Source organism: Lithobates pipiens, unplaced genomic scaffold, assembly GCF_037356315.1.
Source record: "Lithobates pipiens isolate NorthernLeopardFrog02 unplaced genomic scaffold, aLitPip1_a1.2 Scaffold_8, whole genome shotgun sequence".
Lineage (NCBI taxonomy): Eukaryota > Metazoa > Chordata > Amphibia > Anura > Ranidae > Lithobates > Lithobates pipiens.
In genome coordinates this window covers 465239754-465257424 of record NW_027507903.1, presented here as the reverse complement: position 1 = coordinate 465257424, position 17671 = coordinate 465239754, and the positions used below count along the sequence as shown (strand labels likewise).

Here is a 17671-nt window from a genome sequence, read left to right as displayed (position 1 = left end):
TTAAAAGCCAGCAGCTACTAATATTGCAGCTGCTGACTTTTAATAATATCACACTTACCTGTCCCAGGTTCCAGCGATGTCGGCGGCAGATAACGAGCGATCGCTCGTCTCGCTGCAGCCACCGCCGCCATCCTCTGTCAGGGAATCGGGAAGTGAAGCATGAGGGCTTCACTGCCCGGTTCCCTACTGCGCATGCGCGAGTTGCGCTGCGCTTCTCTTATGGTCCCCCGCTGTGTCTCTGGGAACTGTGTGTTTCCCAGAACACAAGGGGGGGGGCGGAGCCATGCGGGGGTGGGCGGAGCCATGCGGCGGTCTGGCCGGAAGTGGGTGCAGATACCTGGATTATCCAGGTAACTGCACCCCCCTCCCCCCCGAAAGGTGCCGATTGTGGCACCGGAGGGGGGGAGGGATAATACTAGCGGAACTTCCCCTTTAGGGTGAAGAACCGCTTTAAGTTTTAAAAGCCAATATAAAGAAATAGTAGTGGTAAAAAAAAAACACTTGTGGATTTAATTAACTTTTTTTAGTTAATTCTCCTTTAAGGGGGTGTGGCAAGAGGCATGTCGTATGCCTACATACATTTTCTAGTGGGTGTCCCTGATTCCCATCTCAAAATGTTTGGAGGTATGTTATTAGCCAAGAGTAGGAATAGTCAACTTATATAAGGTTATTACCCATTATTACTAAATTCTAAGCCAGGAGAAGGAAAACAAATACATGTTTTTTGCAGAAAAGAGGTATGCCGAACAAAAGTATTAAAAGTGGGGTGCCTTTGGGCAGCAGGGATGGAAATCCAGCTCTGAATATACTGATTTTATGAACAATTTTTAACTGAAGAACTGAACTAGACTGTTGTAGGAAATTGTATGACATATGAGCTTCATGTGTTTAGATTTACAAAAGGGCCCTTCGACTTTCACAGTTGCTACACTGTCGAGAAGCCTTAAAGTGATGTTAAACCTTCAGTTATTAAGCACTTTCAGCAGCTGATTTATTCACTTACTGAGAGTATACAGCTTCTTTATGTTTTTGGCTATGTTCCAGTTTAAAGGTTAAGTTCATCTTTTGAGAAAAAATAATAAATGCACATATTTTTTCAGGAAAAAAAAAAGGTGCATGTATAATTTTTTCCCTAAGGAGTCTGCAAATCTTTGCACCCGTGACAGCTGGAGGCAATGTTAGGATCCTGCAGACAAGCCTTGCAGCGCTCAGCCCGTACCTCCAACATGGACTGACTGTTTACAAGTTGCAGGGCTTGTACTATAAATGAACTAGGAGAGCGCTCATCAGCGCCCTTGCAGTCCATTGAGAACCAAGAGCCATCAGCCGCCATGGATGACAGTACTTGTAGTTCTCTCAGTTACAGATTTCTGTGAATGAATGATGCACCCATGGGAGAAGAATCCCCACCCGCTGTCATAAGGAGGGTGGGGATCAGTGGTACAGGAGGCAGGTCTGGAGCATGTTACACGTTACACCAGAATTATGGGTGTAACATGTAACATGCTGTGAAAGGTCAATTTATCTTTTAGGCTAGTGCTATAACAACTGATCCAGCCTAACAGACTGTCTCCAGACTGCACTGTCCATGGTTAAATCTTTACTGTGAAGATCAGAAGTTCAGGAAAGCAGCTGAAAAAAAAAAGTCAAAAGTTTAATACTACTTTAACAGTTTTTGATATGGCATTCAAAAATAAAAGCAAAAACAGTTTGCATTGCTTGCAGAATAAAGTATTTTCACTCTATGTTGCTTGGGCATCAAGTTACGTAGAGCAAGGACAAATGATTATGTACAAAGTGTGGTAACCTTTAGCAACCAATCTGATTCCAGTTTGCCAAAGAAATTATGTATGACTTGTGGGCTACAGCATATTACTTTCTCCCTTTTGCGGTAAGTTTGGTTAGATGGCAGTTAACCCAATATTACACTAGCAATCCTGTTCTTGGTGGCAACTTGCCAGTATCAGGATCTCTAGGAGGACAAATAAAACACTCACCTTATTCTATGGTGTCACTCTCTTGATGGCCGCACCAGCAGATTGTGCAAAGTTCTCACCAGCAAGGGAACAATGCCATGGAAGCAGGTAGGTATTCATTGATCCTGTTGCTGGCGAATTTCCACCAGTGATAGGAGCAGTGGTACACCTTGGGCATTAGGTTTTCATTGGCGGAGTCACTAAGGTTTAGTGAACATGAGTTTATTCTAATGCCTTTTTTATTCTCTCATTTAAGATCCCGATTGACAAGCTTGAACGGCTGCCATGGATGACTTTGAACGTCGCAGAGAGCTCAGGAGACAGAAGCGTGAGGAGATGCGTGCGGAAGTGGAAAGGTAACGTGGTTTGATGTTTGGTTGCCATGGCTCATCATGTCAGAATTATGCTTTGAATGTTTGAATTGGAGGTTTCTCATGTTGGCCAGGCAGACACACTTGGCAGGCACACTTTCCACCCAAGGGACTCACCGGCCATGTTGTAGCATGTTGTACATCCAAAAATGGTCATAAATAATGACAGGCCAGGCCTGCTGGAAGAGGGTCCAAATACGGTACATCAGGAATGTGTTCTGAGCAAAGTCGCTATTTATAAACTCTATTTGTGATGACATCATTGTTCTCTTATGGCTCCTTTTATTTCCTGAATATGCTGCGGGGCGGAAATATTGCCGAAATCAAGTATAAAGGCAAGCAAGAGAATTTCAATTTAAATATTATTTTTGTTCTTTATCATTTAATAAAAAAACTTCCAACAACCACTTTTTGCTATTAACGTTGCATCAACACAATTTCATATCTCCTTGTGAAAAATAAAGGAAACAACTTTTTTTTTTGAGGGACCCCATGCTTCTACCAGTTAGGCACAAGAAGAATTAAAGCTGAACTCCAGTCAAAGTTTTAAAAATTTTAAACAGAATGCATAGGAGTTGAAACAATGGTCTCTCTGCAGAAGTCTCCTGTTGAGACAGACCTATAGCTATGCAATCAGCAAAGCTCATGCACCCTCCTGATTGGGGAGCTCTGGCTCAGTAGAGGAAGTGTCAGCCCTCTGCAGATAGATTACAGCTCACCAATAGAGGACAAGGGTCCCACCTTGGAGCTGCTAGCAGGGCATAGACTTTTCTACTGTTCTATGCAGGCTTTTGCTGCATTAGAAAGAAAACCAACTTTGAGACAATAATCACCTTTTGTTTTGATGCACCTGGAATGTGCATTCATGATTTAAACTGAAGGTTCAATTGGGCTTTAAAAATTCAAAAGGTGGTTTGTGACCCCACCATAACGCAAAATGTTTAAACCTAAGAAAACAAGTACAGAAAGCCAGGGATCTCATCACCAGTGCCCAAGAGATGCAGAAAGTAATTGGGTGGTGTAACTCCCAAGCATCTGCCAAAAACTGACATTATGGGTGTGCCGATCCTAGAGAGTCTGCAAAGCTGGTGAGTTTCAGCTATGAAATACAGTATTAAAATGTTGGACTTTATGTTTTAAGGAAAGCAGAGCTATATAGAATTTTTCCCCCTCACTATTAAACATGATATATCGAGGGATCAATTGAGAGAATTTGCCTGTGAAACTAAACTATTCCTCATGCTCCGTCTCACACACGGCCACCTAGGAGATATTTTAGTCCCCATCCTGTATAGCAAAAATGACCTTCCAGCTTGATCTGTAATCCACAAATCCCACTTAAAAAGCTTCTTGGCATTCAGTATTTGTTGATTTTTCTGCTCAGCGATCCAAACTCTTGTGCAGCTGCAGACAGAATGGGCTTTCTGTAAATTCACTCCTTCTACAGGGACTTATTAAACACTGCAGCTCTTCGACAAGCTATATACAACTTATGCATTGTTTAATGATTTTTAAAAAATACAGATTTGCACTTACAGGAATTTTATGTTCTTAACAAATGCTAATAATCAGCATTTAAAAAAAGGATTTACAGAAAAACTATAAAAAAATGTCCTTTTAACCACCTCAGTACAGTGCAGTTACACCCCCTTCCTGACCAGACCAATTTTCAGCTTTCAGCGCTCTCACACTTTGAATGACAATTACTCAGTCATCCAACACAGTATCCATATGAAACTTGCGTCCTTTTTTCCACACAAATAGAGCTTTCTTTTAGTGGTATTTAATCACTAGTGGGCTTTTTATTTTTTGTGCTATAAATAAAATAAAACATAAATTTTGTGAAAAAAATGCCTTTTTCTTCGTTTCTGTCATAAATTTTTGCTAATTAGTAATTTTTCTTCATAAATTTTGGCCAAAATTTATACTGCTACATATCTTTGGTAAAAATAACCCACATTAGTATATATTATTTGGTCTTTGTGAAAGTTATAGAGTCTACAATCTATGGTGCCAATCACTAAAAATTCATCACTTCTGATCAGGCCTTCAGTACATCAGGTGTACCTCATTTCTTAAGACTCTAACTAGTCAGGAAAGTACAAATACCCCCCAAATGACCCCTTTTTACAAAGTAGACATCCCAAGGTATTAAGTAAGTAGCATGGTGAGTTTTTTTAAGTTGTCATTTTTTCCCACAATTCTTTGCAAAATGAAGATTTTTTATTTTTTTTTATTTTTTTTTACTAAATTGTCATATTATCAGGTTATTTCTCACACACAGCATATGTATACAACAAATTACCCCCCAAAATACATTCTGCTACTCTTCCCGAGTACGGCGATACCACATGTGTGAGACTTTTACACAGCCTGGCCACATACAGAGCACCAACATCGATGTAGTACCTTCAGACGTTCTACGAGCAAAAATGACGCATCTCATTTCTCAACCACCTATTACACTTTTGAAGGCCCTGGAGTACCAGGGCAATGGAATTTCCCATAAAATCACCCCATTTTGGAAAGCTAACACCCCAACGTATAATCTGTGAGGCATAATGAGTCTTTTGAATGGTTAATTTTTTTCCAGAAGTTTTTGGAATATGTGGAAAAAAATTAAAACGCATTTTTTTTTTACACAAAATTGTCAATTTATAAGATATTTCTAACACATAGCATGTATATAGCAAAAATTACACCCCAAAATACATTCTGCTACTCTTCCCGAGTACGGCGATACCACGTGTGTGAGACTTTTACACAGCCTGGCCACATACAGAGCACTAACATTGATGTAGTACCTTCAGACGTTCTATGAGCAAAAATTACGCATCTCATTTCTCAACCACCTATTACACTTTTGAAGGCCCTGGAGTACCAGGACAATGGAATTTCCCATAAAATGACCCCATTTTGGAAAGCAAACACCCCAACGTATAATCTGTGAGTCATAATGAGTCTTTTGAACGGTTCATTTTTTTCCAGAAGTTTTTGGAATATGTGGAAAAAAATTAAAACGCATTTTTTTTTTACACAAAATTGTCAATTTATAAGATATTTATAACACATAACATGTATATAGCAAAAATTACACCCCAAAATACATTCTGCTACTCCTCCCGAGTATGGCGATACCACATGTGTAGGACTTTTACACAGCCTGGCCACATAGATGGGCCAAACATTGAAGTAGTACGTTCAGGCGTTCTAGGAGCATAAATGACACATCTTATTTCATTCCTACCCATCACACTTTTGAAGGTCCTGGACCACCAGGACAGTGAAATTACCCTCAAAATGACCCCATTTTGGAAAGTAAACACCCCAACGTATATTCTATGAGACATGGGCTGCAAATAGGTACTCGGGTACTCTGATGGGCTGGAGATAGGTACTCGGGTACTCAGATGGACTGTGACAGGTACTCGGGTACTCTGATGGCCTGGTGACAGGTACTCGGGTACTCTGATGGCCTGGTGACAGGTACTCGGGTACTCTGATGGCCTGGTGACAGGTACTCGGGTACACTGATGGCCTGGTGACAGGTACTCAGGTACTCTAATGGCCTGGTGACAGGTACTCGGGTACTCTGATGGCCTGGTGACAGGTACACGGGTACTCTGATGGCCTGGTGACAGGTACTCGGGTACTCTGATGGCCTGGTGACAGGTACTCGGGTACTCTGATGGCCTGGTGACAGGTACTCGGGTACTCTGATGGCCTGGTGACAAGTACTCAGGTACTCTGATGGCCTGGTGACAGGTACTCTGATGGTTTGGTGACTGGTATTTGGGTACTCTGAAGGGCGGTGACAGGTACTCAGATGAACTGTGACAGGTACTCGGGTACTCAGATGGGCTGTGACAGGTACTCGGTACTCTAATGGACTGTGACAGGTACTCGGTACTCTAATGGACTGTGACAGGTACTCGGTTCACTAATGGACTCTGACAGGTACTCGGTACTCTAATGGACTGTGACAGGTACTCGGGTACCCTGATGGGCCGTGACAGGTACTCGGGTACCCTGATGGGCCGTGACAGGTACTCGGGTACCCTGATGGGCCGTGACAGGTACTCGGGTACTCTGATGTGCCGTGACAGGTACTCGGGTACTCTGATGTGCCGTGACAGGTACTCGGGTACTCTGATGTGCCGTGACAGGTACTCGGGTACTCTGATGGGCCGGGACAGGTACTCGGGTACTCTGATGGGCCGGGACAGGTACTCGGGTACTCAGATGAACTGTGACTGGTACTCGGGTACTCAGATGGGCTGGGACAGGTACTCGGGTACTCAGATGGGCTGGGACAGGTACTCGGGTACTCAGATGGGCTGGGACAGGTACTCGGGTACTCTGATGGGCTGGGACAGGTACTCGGGTACTCTGATGGGCTGGGACAGGTACTCGGGTACTCTGATGGGCTGGGACAGGTACTCGGGTACTCTGATGGGCTGGGACAGGTACTCGGGTACTCTGATGGGCTGGGACAGGTACTCTGATGGGCTGAGACAGGTACTCGGGTACTCTGATGGGCTGGGACAGGTACTCGGGTACTCTGATGGGCTGGGACAGGTACTCAGGTACTCGGGTACTCTGATGGGCTGGGACAGGTACTCAAATACTCTGATGGACTGTGACAGGTACTCTGATGGACTGTGATTGACAGGTACTATGAGGGGTGGTGACAGGTCCTCTTTATTGGGGGGGGGGGGGTAATCAGTATGTTTGGTGTACACTGTATGCGGTAACGAGATGTTACCGCAATCTCCTCCTCACACACGATCGGTGTGTGAGGAGGAGAACCCGGTAACATCCCGTTACCGCGGTTTGTTTACATTTTAGTGATCGGCTGTGAAAGGATCACAGCCGATCACGTGGGTAAACAGCCAGCCAATGGCTGTTTACCAGTGTCGGTGACGAGCAGTGTTCCCGGGGAACACGCCGTCACCGACGTGCACGCGCAGCGCGCTCGCGATCGCGCGCATGCGCCGTGCACGTAGGGGGTGTGACCATCTGTGATCGGCCGTGACTTCATCACGGCCGATCACGTGGTAAACAGCCATAACGAATGGCTGTTCACCCCCTTCGGTGGCGAGCGGTGTCTCCGTGACACGCCGCCACCGAAGAAACAGGGATGCGCGCGCACGATCGCGCGCATCCCTGTTTAAACGGGAGGCCGTCATATGACGGCCTCCCGCCACAATAGCTGCGCCGCCTGGCCGTCATTTGACGGCCGGCGGTCAGCAACTAGTTAAGCAAGTGTTCTTGAAAGTTATTAATGTAATACTGTCACATTTTTATGCTGTTCTGAGTTTTTACAAGACTATTTCATAGACAGACTTTAGGTGTGCTCTATAGGGGCTGTCCTTGCAACAGAGATGGGCATCAAGTGGTGAAATAAACTAATTAAGGGGTAAGCCACCGAGGAGTTATCCTAGCATGTATACAATAGATACAATGTGGGGAGTTTATCAAAACTGGAGGGGGCAGAATCTGGAGCAGTTGAGCATGGCAACCAATCAACTTATATCTTCAGATGGTAAAGTGGAACTTTGAAAAAAAAGAGACACACTATGCCTCTTTTGTATTAAAGTGTCTTACCTGCCTGTCCGCCTGTGCATATGCGCAGTTCAGTGTACACATTTGGCATTTGCCGAGATGAATAAATTCTTCTGCATGTAACTGTATGATGCCACCTTGGCCTGGCACATCAAAATGCCCAAAGATTAGAACCCAGGTGAAGATCAACCAAAGATGTCAGTGGCCGGTGAGGGAGCTCTGGGACACCACAGTGCTGGAGTGGAGGTGCATATAGTCCCACTTTAGGCTTTATAAGTGAAATAAATAAGCTGATTGGGTGCCACGCACAGCTGCTCCAATTTATGACAGCTCTGATTCTGATATATTCCCTGTGTTTAAACAAAATTTGTAAACCATATAGGAAGAGTCGCAGCACTATGCTAATTTTAACCTGTGCTGGATGCATATCATGTTTGGGCATGACAATTGAATGCTCAGGCCCAAACACTGTATCCTATGATAAAGAAGACATAAAAGCCTAAATTCCTGGAAATACTGGATATATTCTGTAGACGAAAAGTGCAGCGGAGGAGAATAGCAAAGATGGGCATCAGTAGATGGAGGGTATGTTGTCATGAGAATCTGTCACTTCGTACAGCAAAAATATGAGTGAGAATGGGTGGTTATGAACTGTAAACAAATCAGGCTCTGGGTTTTTGTACAACGCTGCCAACCTACATTATTTTCAAGCTGGACAGCTGGAGGGGAAGGATTTTATACATTTACAGAAGGAGGGGAGCTTAGAGAAGACTACCCACATGATGATTTTTATCTATAACCCAATAAATTGGCAGGTTGCACAATTTAAACAGGAAATTGTAGTCACATCCACCTAGTGCAAGGCCAAAATATATGTGGAAGCTCCTCCAAATTATTGATTTCAGGTGTTTCCAGTGAAGAGTACTGTTAATGCTACAGCTTACAAAGTCATTTTTAGCTATTGTGTTCTTCCAACCTTGAGTAAGAGTTTGGCATGACTGTGCCCCTGAGCTCAAAACCAGCTTCATAAAGACATGGTTTAGTATGAAGGTACTTCAGTGGCCTTCACCTGACCTCAACCCTACTGAAATTTTTTTGGTATTAACTAGTCTGATTGTAAGCCAGATATTCGTGTTCAGTATTAGTACCTGGTCTCATAAATGCTCTTCTGGCTAAATGGGCACAAATACCCCCAAACACATGTGGGTGGGGCCTACTCGCCTTGCACGCTGGGGTACCTGGGACCAGGTGGATACTTAGGTCATGTGAGAAGTTTAACATAAAGCAGTTTTCCTAAGTCCCAAGTCACTACACACTGTAAGCTGATGTATGTAGCATTAGGAGGGTCCCGCATATTCTGTTACCTCACTCCCAATAACAGAATGGGGTCCCACCGTGCACATAGCGCAGACCGCATGCGTGAACTTGTTAACTACTTCCTTCCCTACCTTGTGATCAGGCCATAGATCTCTCTAACTCAGTCTCAGTTCCAGTTGCTACTGTAAACCAACTACTAAGGAGGAAGCTAGAACACCGACCCCCCTCACTACCGGAGGACCCATCACCTGACTGTTTGCTTTGCTTCTTAAACTGTGCTTGGTTACCTATAGCAACTACACTTCTCCTCCTGCTTGTCTTGCTGAGTAGACCTTTTTTAGTAACTGAGCTTTATATCCCTTATGTGCTTTATAGACCCTGGTTCTTTTGATACACCAAAACCAACATGCACCCCTTTGAATAACTTCAGACCAGGCTCACAACAGTTGATGCAACTTTACTTAGAAAATTTTAGGAAATACAGTTCAACATAAATAATGCCCATATCCTGACCCTAACTACAACTGAATGGCTGCCCAGGCATACCTCCACAAGGTAATACATTTCATGTGCTTGGATGTTCTCAGGAAACCAAGTGCCTCCTTTACACGCTTCACAGCATGGTTTGCCCCCAAAGTTGATGAAAGGCCAGTAAGCCAATGCCCCGCAAGAAGGCCCCAAACCCAAACTTCTCCCATATTTATATTACTGGTGCGTAGGCTGGATCCAAAAAGCCCAGGAATTGAGACACACATTCATGTTAACTCTTTGCCTGCTCAATCTGAGCCAGCCAATAAGTATATAATATACCTGTAGGCAGCCTGCCTACACACACTCCAAAATCTTGTAGAAAGCCTCCACGGAAGAGTGGAAGTTTTTTTAGCCACATATGGGGGAACAATTCCATATTAATGCCCATAATTTTGGAAGGGTATGGCCAGAAGACTTAAATAGGTATGATGATCAGATGTCCAAAACCTTTTGGTCATATTTAAATCACATACTGTAAATAATCCAACACTGTTAGGCATACACATGCTTAAGCTGGCCAGACACTGCTCGCATTTCAGCCTATTCCTGTGAATCAGCCAAAGTTAAAGCCGTGGGTGGCCCTGCTGACACCACCAGGCTCAACAAACATCAGTTGAGAAATCGGAGGAGCAGGAAAAGAGTCGGCCAAACAGTGTCTGCAGCCAGTCAGCTGTAGTCACTGTGCAGGTATTTTAACAGCCATGGGTATCAGGTAAAAGCCGTCAGCTGTGAATGAGTCTGTCCATGTTGTGCAGCACGGATGGGGGAATCTGGGCTGAATGAGAGAACATTTTGTGTGTATGGCCAGCTTTTGTCTGTGACATACCAGAAGGAGGAAAGAGGAAAGGGTTGTATGTTAATATGGTTTACAGTGCACATAACATTCTGGTGTGTGGCTAGTCTGCAGTTAATCCAAAACAAGCATACAGTATCCCCCTTGACAGGAGACAGCACGGCGGGCAAATTTCAACTACAATAAAGGTAAACATTGAAGGAATTCAGTGTTTTATCTTGATTATGTTAAATCGTTTTTTCATAACCCTCAACACTGGAGCTGTGCTAAAAAAAAAGGTTAGGTGAAAATCTAGTTTTTCTTCTTTAGACAGAGTGTCCTCTTTAAAAAGTAATACATTTATTTGACCAAGTTATGGTTAAAGATGATAATTTATCATTGTTCTAAAGCCAGGGCATTTTTTAACTTAATGCATTCCCTGCTTTAAGGTAAAAAATTTCCCAGTATTTGTATTGCCCCCTTATACTTACCTCACTCAAGCCATTGTGTTCTCCTAGGGACATGCTCCCGCCTACCTGCAGCAGACTGATGACATCCGCTCAGCCTAGGCCAGTGATGGCGAACCTTGCCCAGATGTTTTTGGAACTACATTTCCCATGATGCTCCGCAGAGTTCATGAGCCTCATGGGACATGTAGTTCCAAAACATCTGGGGTGCCAAGGTTCGCCATCACTGGCCTGGGCAAAGTCATTGCATTGGAACTTAAGAACTACTTATTTAAAAAAAAAAAAAAACACTGTTGCTGTACATTGTGACATGCCAGTAATTTATTAATGCAGACATGTAAAATTATTGAAAGGTCCAATTCGAGGTAAATGGCCAGGAATCATTTAAAATGCGCCCTAACTGAATATCCACAATAGTTTCCCTTTAAAGGCTTTTAATCTCCTCCCTCTGCAGGTTTCCAGAACTGGATTGAGTTAAAACAAATATACATTCCCCTCTTAAGCAATCCTGTGGGTATTCTGTGAATTTCAGGGAACTATTTGAATAGAACTTCGATATCTCACTAAGCTGTCACCGCAATATGCAATGAATGGGGCCTTTCAGGCTAATACACTCCCTACAATAACACTGGCCAAACTATTTTTTAATCCCATAGGAAGGCCAAGTCCTTTATTGCTGCTTTTGGGAAAGTGCCATTGAATGTATGAATTATTGCCACAAAAGCGGGCACTTTAATACATTTATACTTCACATTTGTTGAGGTCTAAGCTTGTTTGTAAATGGATTATGCTATTTAAGCACCAGTACTGCATCGCCATGGCTTTAAAGCTGAGTTTCAGGCACAATAACAAGTAGTACTCACTTGTTTTGTGACACTGCTTCAGGACCCCCGCCACAATCACCAAGCTGCAAGTTCTGGCAACACTGTCACTTCCTAGTTGAGTCATAAATATGAAACCGCTCCCTACAAAGGTAAAAACAAACTAGATTAATCCAGCACAAACCTTGACACTCAACCCAGTTACTCACTCTGAATTATTTCACTGACCAGTGAAGCCCAGTCATTAGATTAGGCTCAATTTATGGGACACCCCATCCAACTCCTCTTTTTGCTCCTTTTTACTTTTCTTTCTACCCCGCAGTAGAGCACAGTTGTATGATTGGACTCCACTGGGGAGTGAAGTGCTTCAGAGAGAGGAGCTGGGCGGAGTGTCCCCAATAGAGCCTAGTTGTATGGCTGGACACCACTGAGGAGTCAAGTGCTTCAGAGAGAGGAGCTTGGTGGAGTATCCCCCAATGGACCATGGTTGTATGACTGGATGCCACTGCGGAGCCAAGTGCTTCAGAAACAGGAGCTGGGTAGCGTGTTCCCCCAATGGAGCCTATTGTACTATTGGACTTCACTGGGTATTGAATTGCTTCAGAGAGAGGAGCTGGGTGGAACGTCCCTCCAATGGAGCCCGGTTTTACAATTTGGTTACACTGGATAGTGAAGTGCTTCAGAGTGAGGAGCTGAGTGGAATGTCCCTCCAATGAAGCCCAGTTGTACGATTGGACTCCACTGGGGAGTGAAGTGCTTCATAGAGAAGAGCTGGACGAAATGTCCATCCAGTGTAGCCCAATTGTAGAACTTGACTCCACTGGGGAGTGAAGTGCATCATAGAGGAGAGCTAGACGGAATGTCCATCCAGTGTAGCCCAATTGTAGAACTTGACTCCACTGGGGAGTGGAGTGCTTCAGAGAGAGGAGCTGGGTGCAGTGTTGTAGCTTTTGCTGGAACATTAGTTGTTTATAGCTCATGGGAGTGCGGTGTGTGTTTTAATATGTGGATGTAATAACACAAACCCCCGATTATTTAATTTGGAGAATGCCTGGCAAAAAATGAGCTTTTTTCTAACATAGCACCCATAAAAAGGTGCCCATTCTTACTAGCAGTGCCCCTATATCTGATGGTAGGGACCAGTGACTGTTGCCTGCAGTGACTGGTTTTCTCACCACCTGGCAAGTGCCCCAGTGCCCCAAATTCTAGAATTTACAGACACTGTTTTAGCTGTTGCCATGGCTTTTCTGACCTCTCCCCGTGGAGGAGATAAGCAGCATCACAGAGAGAGAGGCCGATTTCTTTAAAAATTGGCCACACATAAAATAAGTGCATTTATAAAGTAAAGCAATATGCTTCATAAATATGCTTAGCACTCCACCAGCTTTTGGTCTACAAAGCCAAAGGAGCACTATGGAGTCTATGAGAAAATAAAAATAAAGGTTTGGTAGAAAGTCAGGTCATGTAGTGTTAATGTGACCAGCTATCTGTCAATCATGTTAAGCAGGGACAACTCTGCGGGATACTGCAGTCTCCATTCTGTAGCCTACATTTTATGAATAGACCACAAAACGCAGGCCGCAATATTTAGTAATCCTGCAAAGTATAATGGAAGATTGTATAGAGATATGTGTTCTACATTATAATTTACCCCCTTAGTCACCCTTAACATTCCTAAACAAATGCAAATATTATATTGTTCACAAAATACAATAACATCAACAATAAAATACTAGACTGGCTTCAAACATGATTGCCAGGCAGCTACTATTTACAGACTGTGGCAATGGTACCTTGTGTAGCGGTGACGCTCTAAGGAACCACTAAGCGTAATGGGCCATTCTAAAATTTTTATTGGTGATCTGGCCTACAGCTGCCCCAAAACACGCACCGACCCACCAACCATTACCAAAGGACCAACATCCACACAGTCAGTATTTACTTGCATGGTTTTTTTTTTGGGCTCAAAGCAGCGACTAGAATTCTCTCTGCTCAAATATAAATTCAGCCCCTGAAGGTGTGCCTTTAAGCCAAGACTAGTAATCTTCAACTGTGTGCCTTTAAGCTGAAACCAACAATGGACTGAGCAAACTTGAATGTGCTCCCTCTTCATAGCCACTTTCCTGTCTTCCAGGCCCCAGCTTGGGCCCATTCCCAGGCCTTGGGACTTTACTATGGAATTGTTCCCTCTCCAGGCAAACATGGGAGCAAGGAGCCCTCTATATAGGTTCCCCAAATATGTATCTCCTTCCTTAGCCTAGATCACTGGCAATAAACCTCCTAGTGATTTGCCAGGATGAAATACTTTTTCATAACCCATTACACGTCTTCTTCTGTTTGCTGGAGAACACTCCCCAGGAGCAGACAAGGAAACCATGCCCTACACTTAGGGGAAACTTAGCAGAAACTCAACAAATCCAGAAAGGGTGCTTTTACACTGCTCCATTGAAAAACGCAGTAAAAAGCAATGCGTTTTTTTTTGCCACGGATTTGCCATGTTTTTTATGCGTTTTTTGGACTCCTGTTCCCAGTCATGCACCTGTGAAACTTGGACATGTGACTCAGACGTAGGTGCATTTTTGACGTGTTTTTCATTCATTGCGATGGGGAGGTGCGTTTTTGGTGCGATTTTTAAACATGCACTAAAGATGCAGCAAGCAGGACTTTTTGAATCTTTCATGCCTTTTTCTTCCACTTTTTTTACCCCAAAAACAGATCAGTGTGAAAGGGCCCAAACACAAGAACAGTCAGAGCTTAGACTGACTACACCCTAGCTGCGCAATTATTTAGACTGTGTTGTCCAAGCTTGGCAGGGTTGTTATACCTCCAAGAAGGCGATGGGTTATGTTAATGACCTGTGTCCACCCAAATCGGAATTATTCACTTTTGGTAGGAGAAATGTCATAATACCAGAATTTTTTCATCCTATACTTGCCAGCAAAACAAATGCATACAACAGGCATAAGTCTATTGGGCCGTACACACGATAGGATTTTGTAACAACAAATGTTGGATGGAAGCTTGTTGTCGGAAAGTCCGACCGTGTGTATACTCCATAGAACATTTGTTGTCGGAATTTCCGGCAACAAATGTTTGCGAGCAGGTTAACAAATTTTCCGACAACAAGACTTGTTGATGGAAATTACGAGCGTGTGTACACAATTCCGACACACAAAAGTCCATGAATGCTTGGAATCATGCAGAAGAGCCACACTGGCTATTGAACTTCAGTTTTCTTGGCTCGTCATACGCGTTGTACGTCACCGCTTTCTTGACGTTTTGAATTTCTGACAACGTTTGTATGACAGTGTGTATGCAAGACAAGTTTGAGCCAACATCCTTTGGAAAAAAATCCACTATTTTGTTTTCAGAAAATCCTATTGTGTGTACATAGCTTATTTATTTGTTTATACGGAATTAAAACACACTTTCCAATACTTGACACAACATGTGCTCAGTTAATATTTACGTGTTTTTACCTAAATTTCTGGCCTTCTTTTAACATTTTCAGCTGTTTCTCATTGTGCTACATTTTATCTTACTTATGTTTCCCAGCAAACAGTCCATGTGACTTGTATTGTTTTGCATGATAAACGGACGCGCGATTCTCCTGACAGAAAATGGAAAACAGATTAAATTTATTGGATGCGTGCGTTGGGGGAGACATTGATCTCTCCTGCATTTTTTAAGCTTATTTAATTTGTCAGTTAAAAAATCACAGATATATTTTTCCCCTGCCAAACGTGAGACAGACAGAAGACAGAGAACATCAGACAATGGTTCCAGGCCTCTGCGGGTCGTTTGATCCTCAGAAGATGGCAGCAGAAAGCCATAAGCAGGGCTGGAGAGGCGCAGTACTTGTCCCCCCTTAATTGGGAGGTTCTAAAATAACAACTTAAAATGGACCTTTTATTAAAGTTACATGTCTGCATGAATACATTCCTGATATGTCACAATAGGCAGCAACAGTTTACAGTATTTATTTCTACATTTTATTGTCCAAAAGCCCTTATTGAGCCCCAGTCTGATTACTTTGGGGTTGTTTTACTAAAGGTAAATACTTTGCAAAGTGCAATTGCATTCTGCGAGAGCAGTTGCTCCAGAGCTTAGTAAATGAGCAGAATCTCTGCTGACTTCCATCATCCAATCATGTGCAAGCAAAAATGCTGTTTTTTTATTTTCCTAGTTCATGATTGGGTATTCTTTGCATCGCTCCTTCCATCCAACCCTCCATCCATCCCTTTTTCCACCCATCTATCCCTCCTTCCATCCCTCCATCCAACCACCCCTCCCTCTATTCAACCATCCCTCCCTCCAACCATCCGTCTCTCCCTCCATCCACCCTCCCCTCTATCCATCACTCCCTCTCTCTATTTAACCATCTCTCTCTCTATCCAACCTTTCCTCCCTCCATCCATCCATCCATCCATCCCTCCATCCATATCTCTATCTAACTAACCATCCCTCCCTCCATCCAACCATTCTTACATCCCTCCATCCCTCCAACCATCCCTCCCTCATCCATCCCTCCATCCATATCTGTATCTAACCAACCATTCCTCCCTCCATCAATCCAACCATTCTTACATCCCTCCATCCCTTCAACCATCCCTCCCTCATCCATCTATCCAATCAACCATCTCTCCCTCCAACCAGCCCTCCATCCATCCAACCATCTCTTGTTCCATCCATCTAACATCCCTCCCTCCCTCTATCCATCCAAACATCCATCCATCACTCCCTCCAACCATCCCTTGCTCCTATTTACTCTGTACATAGGGCACCCCTGAACTCTGCACTCTGTACATAGGACACCCCTAAACTCTGCACTCTGTACATAGTGCACCCCTGAGCTTTGTACATAGGGCACCCCTGAACTCTGTACATAGCGCACCCCTAAACTCTGTACATAGGGCACCCCTGAACTCTGCACATAGCGCACCCCTGAACTCTGCATATAGAGCACCCCTAAACTCTGTACTCTGTACATCGCACACTCCTGAACTCTGCACTCTGTACATAGGGCACCCCTGAACTCTGCAATCTGTACATAGGGCACCCCTGAACTCTACACTCTGTACATAGGGCACCCCTGAACCCTGTACATAGGGCACCCCTGAACTCTGCACTCTGAACATAGCATACCCCTGAACTCTGCACTCTGTACATAGTGCACCCTTGAACTCTGTACATAGCACACCCCTGAACTCTGTACATAGCACACCCCTGAACTCTGTACACAGGGCATCCCTGAACTCTGCACTTTGTACATAGCGAACCTCTGCGCTTCTTTGGTAAAAATAAAATACAAAATTCTTATCTTCTTAACATTTGGTAGTCCTATCCCAAAAAATTCTAATGCCCCATACATGCGGTCGGAAATTCAGACAGAAAAAGTCAGATTGGATTATGTTGTCAGAAAATCCAATCAAGTGTGGACTCTATCGGACTTTTTCTGTTGGAATTTCCGACGGAAAAATTTTGAGAGCTGGATCTAAAATTTTCCAACAACAAAATCCGATTGGACTTTTTCCGATCGTGTGTAGAGAATTCCAATGCACAAAGTGGCACGCATGCTGAGAAAATTTTTTGGAGATGAAAGCTAATGGCTACTGGCCTCTATGTAGTCCCGTTGTACGTATATAACGTCACCTTGTTCCGAACTATTGGATTTTCCAACAACTTTTTGCAACCGTGTGTATGCAAGACAAGTTTCGGCCAAAATCTGTCGGAAAAAAATCTGAAGGATTTTGTGGTCGGAATGTCCGACCGTGTGTATGGGGCATAAGAATTTTTTTTTTTCTCATGGGCAAAATGTGAGAAATAAAGTATATATCATACAACCATTCCA

General features: G+C 43.6%; 1 protein-coding gene across 4 annotated transcripts in view; it reads left to right on the top strand.

Annotated features, from left to right (window-relative positions):
* CALD1 (caldesmon 1) overlaps positions 1-17671 on the top strand; it is a 238067-nt gene that overhangs the window by 118780 nt on the left and 101616 nt on the right. For all 4 annotated transcript variants that reach the window (XM_077468528.1, XM_077468532.1, XM_077468529.1 and 1 more), the window contains one exon: positions 2233-2332. In XM_077468528.1, coding sequence (XP_077324654.1) covers positions 2262-2332 — 71 coding nt within the window. In that variant the 5' untranslated portion in view covers positions 2233-2261. The remainder of the gene's footprint in view (positions 1-2232; positions 2333-17671) is intronic.